This window comes from Lethenteron reissneri, chromosome 71 (genome assembly GCF_015708825.2).
Source record: "Lethenteron reissneri isolate LAM-NWPU_2019-01 chromosome 71, ASM1570882v1, whole genome shotgun sequence".
Taxonomy (NCBI): Eukaryota; Metazoa; Chordata; class Hyperoartia; order Petromyzontiformes; family Petromyzontidae; genus Lethenteron; species Lethenteron reissneri.
The window spans coordinates 2,301,876-2,307,715 of NC_083849.1; the positions used below are offsets into that span (position 1 = coordinate 2,301,876).

Sequence of the window (5,840 nt, forward strand, 5' to 3'; positions counted from 1 at the left end):
GCTGCGGCTGCTGTGGCTGCTGCTGCGGCTGCTGCGGCTGCGGCTGCTGCTGCTGCGGCTGCTGCTGCTGTTGCTGCGGCTGCTGCTGTGATGACGATGGCGTTTTACGATGAAGACAATGATGATGGTGATGATGGTGATGATGGTGAAGCCGGTGATGGCGGCGATGATGGTGCCGTTTTACGATGAGGATGGTGATGATGGTGATGACGGTGATGACGGTGATGGCGGCGATGATGGTGGCGTTTTACAATCAAGACAATGACGATGGTGATGATGGTGGCGTTTTACGATGAAGACAATGATGATGGTGATGATGGTGATGACGGTGGCGTTTTACGATGAAGACAATGATGATGGTGATGATGATGGTGATGATGATGGTGTTGAAGGAGATGATGGTGGCGTTTTACGATAAAGACAATGATGATGGTGATGATGGTGATGGCGGTGATGATGGTGATGACGTAGATGATGGTGGCGTTTTACGATGAAGACAATGATGATGGTGATGGTTGTGATGACGACGACAATGGCGACCATTCAGACTGCAAGATACTGCATATTTAATGCATAGTGCATACCTTCATATATTAACGTAAGATTCTTACACTTCTTAGGGCTCAAAGAGACCCCACACGGACTAACATAGGACCTATAGAAGAACGCAAGATCCACAGACTCAGAGGTCCCATAGACTTACACAGAAGCCATAGACACACAGAACCCATAGACTTACACAACATCCATAGACTCAGAGGTCCCATAGACTCGCACAGAGACCCATAGACTCGCACAGAGACCCATAGACTCGCACAGAGACCCATAGACTCGCACAGAGACCCATAGACTCGCACAGAGACCCATAGACTCACACAGGTCCCATAGACTCACACAGAGACCCATAGACTCACACAGAGACCCATAGACTCGCACAGAGACCCATAGACTCGCACAGAGACCCATAGACTCACACAGAGACCCATAGACTCGCACAGAGACCCATAGACTCGCACAGAGACCCATAGACTCGCACAGAGACCCATAGACTCGCACAGAGACCCATAGACTCGCACAGAGACCCATAGACTCGCACAGAGACCCATAGACTCGCACAGAGACCCATAGACTCACACAGGTCCCATAGACTCACACAGAGACCCATAGACTCACACAGAACCCATAGACTCACACAGAGACCCATAGACTCGCACAGAGACCCATAGACTTGCACAGAACGCATAGACTCACACAGAGACCCATAGACTCACACAGAGACCCATAGACTCACACAGAGACCCATAGACTTGCACAGGTCCCATAGACTTACATGTGACCCAACAGGGCTCACATTAAAAGAGATTAAGTTGCCACATGCGAGAGCGAGAGTGATACTGGACGTGCCGTGCCACTGAAATTAAGCCTTGGCCAGTGGTGACGATCACGGTGACGATGGTGACGGCGATCGTGGTGACGGTGACGATGATTACGATGACGGCGATCGTGGTGACGACCATCACGGTGACGACAATCACTACGTCGTCGTCACGGTGACCACGATCACAGTGACGACGACGACGATCGTGGTGACGGTGACGATGATTACGTTGACGGCGATCGTGGTGACGACCATCACGGTGACGACAATCATTACGTTGTTGTCACGGTGACCATGATCACAGTGACGACGACGACGACGATCGTCGTGACGGTGACGATGATTACGTTGACGGCAATCGCGGTGACGACACTCATTACGTCGTTGTCACGGTGACCACGATCACGGTGACGATGGTGACGACCATCACGGTGACGACCGTCACTACGTCGTCGTCACGGTGACCACGATCACGGTGACGATGGTAACGACGATCGTGGTGACGGTGACCACGATCACGTTGACAACAATCATGACGTCGTCGTCACGGTGACCACGATCACGGTGACGGTGACCACGATCACAGCGACGACAATCGCGACGACAGTGACGACAGTGACGACAGTGACGACAGCGACGACAGCGACGACAGCGACGACAGTGACGACGACGACAGTGACGACGACAGCGACGACAGCGACATCGATCAGGGCGACCCCTCCGGCTGCACGGGCAGCACCACGGTGGCGACGCGGCTCCACAGCCCCGCAAACTTGTCCAGGTCGAGCCTCGGCCCCACCAGCGCCCGCCGCAGCGACGCGTAAACCCGGTCCGAAAAATCCCGCAGGGCCCGGCAGCTACCCTCGCCGGCCTCCCCGCCGTCGCCACGGCCACCGTCGTCACGGCCACCGTCGCCACGGCCACCGTCGCCGTCGCCACGGCGATCGTCGTGGTCGAGCAGCACCGTGAAGACGAGGAGAGCGCGCTTGAACTTGGCCGTCTCGTGGTCGCAGTACGCGTACAGCATGAGCGTCGACGCCGGCGGCAGCCGCTCCAGCCGCTCCAGCGCGACGGCGGCACCGGCGCCGGCGTCGGCTCCGCCCAGCGCCGACTGCAGCCGCGCGTCCAACTCCAGCTTGGCGTCGTCGCCCGACATCCCCGACAGTTCCACGCCGCTCAGCGTCACCGTCGCCCGCCCCCCGACGCCATCGCCGCCGCCGTCGTCCGACGCGGCGGCGGCGGCGGCGTCTCCGTAGGCCGCGGCCAGGTCGGCCGCCAGCCCCTCGGCGGCGCCGAGACCCCGGGGGCCCGACGCCAGCAGCAGCGTCGCCGGCTGGCTCGGCGTGCCGGGGTCGCCGTCGGCCAGCGCGGCAAGGTGGCGCCGCAGCGTGATGTTGACGCGGCGCCACAGCTCGTCGCACTGCGAGGGGTGGCGCCGGCGGGCGGCTTCCAGGCGCTCGCCGAACACCGCCGAGTAGAGAGGCTCCGGCGCGTCGCCGGGGAGCCCGGCGGGCCCCGGCGACCCGCGGCCGCGGCCGGCTCCTGCGGACCACCACCACGCCGCCAACGCCGCCAAGGTCAGGCCCGCCAGCAGTAGCAGCAGCAGCAGCGGCAGCGGCGGCGGCGACGGACGGTCCCTGCCGCCGATAGTGGCCTCCTTGGCGGCCGATGGCCCTGGGAGGGGGGTGCGGAGAGGATGCAGGAGGAATCCGATGAGCTGGAAAGCTCTTGTTCACACGTGTCCAGTAGGTGGACGGGGGTGTGGGGAAATGGGGGGCACAGCGCACGCGGTGGACCAGACTCGCACACAGAAACCCACAGACTCACCACGCAGAGACCCACAGACTCACACACAGAGACCCACAGACTCACCACGCAGAGACCCACAGACTCACCACGCAGAGACCCACAGACTCACCACGCAGAGACCCACAGACTCACACACAGAGACCCACAGACTCACCACGCAGAGACCCACAGACTCACACACATAGACCCACAGACTCACCACACAAAGACCCACAGACTCGCACACACAGAGACCCACAGACTCGCACACACAGAGACCCACAGACTCGCACACACAGAGACCCACAGACTTACTCACACAGAGACCCACAGACTCACTCACACAGAGACCCACAGACTCACTCACACAGAGACCCACAGACTCACACACACAGAGATCCACAGACTCACCACACAGAGACACAAAGACTCACACACACAGAGACCCACAGACTCGCACACACAGAGACCCACAGACTCACCACACAGAGACCCACAGACTCACCACACAGAGACTCACCACACAGAGACCCACAGACTCACCACAGAGACCCACAGACTCGCACACAGAGACCCACAGACTCGCCACACAGAGATCCATAGACTCACCACACAGAGACCCACAGACTCACCACACAGAGACCCACAAACTCACCACACAGAGACCCACAGACTCACACACACAGAGATCCACAGAATCTCCACACAGAGACCCATAGACTCATCACACAGAGACCCACAGACTCACCACACAGAGACCCACAGACTCACCACACAGAGACCCACAGACTCACTACACAGAGACCCACAAACTCACCACACAGAGACCCACAGACTCACCACACAGAGACCCACAGACTCACCACACAGAGACCCACAGACTCACACACACAGAGACCCACAGACTCACACACACAGAGATCCACAGACTCTCCACACAGAGACCCACAGACTCGCACACACAGAGACCCACAGACTCACCACACACAGAGACCCACAGACTCACCACACAGAGACCCACAGACTCACCACACAGAGACCCACAGACTCACCACACAGAGACCCACAGACTCGCTCACACAGAGACCCACAGACTCGCTCACACAGAGACCCACAGACTCGCACACACAGAGACCCACAAACTCACACACACAGAGACCCACAGACTCACCACACAGAGACCCACAGACTCACCACACAGAGACCCACAGACTCACTCACACAAAGACCCACAAACTCGCACACCCAAAGACCCACAGACTCGCACACACAGAAACCCACAGACTCACCACACAGAGACCCACAGACTCACACACACAAGACACCCACAGACTCACTCACACAAAGAGACCCACAGACTCACACACACAAAGAGACCCACAGACTCGCACACACAGAGACCCACAGACTCGCACACACAGAGACCCACAGACTCGCACACACAGAGACCCACAGACTCACACACACAGAGACCCACACAAAGACCCACAGACTCGCACACACAGAGACCCACAGACTCGCACACACAGAGACCCACAGACTCACCACACAAAGACCCACAAACTCACACACACAGAGACCCACAGACTCACACACACAGAGACCCACAGACTCACACACACAGAGACCCACAGACTCGCACACACAGAGACCCACACGACGCTAGGGAGACCCGACTGAACTCGGCAGGCATCGTCACGACCAAAATCCCCGAGGTTTGGCAAACACCACCGCCCCTAACCGCACCACCCCCCCCCCCCCCCCCCGACAACGCTTGCACTCACTGCGACCGGTGGCCTGGTAGCTGTGTGTGTGCTGCTGCTGCTGCCATTGCTGCTGCCGTTGCTGCTGCTGCTGCCGTTGCTGCTGCCGTTGCTGCCGCCTCCTGCGCCCACCATCAAATTCCGTCGACTGCACGTTGCGTTTGTCGTCCAAGAGGGTGTCCTTGTAGCAGGAGCCTGGCGCCGAGGGTTGGGGGGGGGGGGTGCGGCAAATTCGTAACCACGACCGTCGGCTTACGACGTCAACATCGGCGAAACGTCACCGGGAGGTTTTCTTTCGTTGGGTTCGATGGCGTCAAAGGAGACCGAAACGGGGGCAAGTGCTGTTAGTGAGCGGCAGCACCAATGAAGGCCGGCACGGCACGCGAGAGGGGGCGGGTGGCCAGCCCCATGCCCGGCCGCCTTTGTCTCCCTCATGGCGATGTTCACACACCGCACCAGCTACTCATTTGAGGCCGGGTCAACCTAGGGGAGGGACCCAGGTCGGCCTCGGAAAAATCGTCACCGGTGTTGGTCGCGAGCGGGGAAATCGAACTCGTTGTTTGACTTTGACTCGCATCCCACTGGGATTTTTGCACACAGTGTTGGTGTGCGGTGATTTTTCTGCAATATTTTGCTGTCTTTTCTTGGATTTTCTGTTTGCACTCAGTCACTATAAGATGTATTCTTGTTCATGTTTTTGTTTTTTGTTTGTTGCGGTTGCACCCGATTCAAGAGCCGAATGGCTCACAGGGCTACACCTAATACATGAACTTGGACTTGGGTCGCCGGGTTCATAGCACCACCACCACCACCACTAACACCACCACCACTAAATCGGCGCGCGACCACCACCATCACCACTAACACCACCACTACTAAATCAGCGCGCGACCACCACCACCACCACTAAC

General features: G+C 58.4%; 1 protein-coding gene across 1 annotated transcript; it reads right to left on the reverse strand.

Annotated features, from left to right (window-relative positions):
• Positions 1-6: 6 nt before the first annotated feature.
• Positions 7-5,203, reverse strand: LOC133361193 (torsin-1A-interacting protein 1-like; the record flags this gene model as incomplete). Its single annotated transcript, XM_061580076.1, has 2 exons — positions 7-3,052; positions 4,951-5,203. Coding segments are annotated over 2 exons (1,221 nt in total), but the record flags the coding sequence as incomplete, so codon positions are not given.
• Positions 5,204-5,840: the final 637 nt, after the last annotated feature.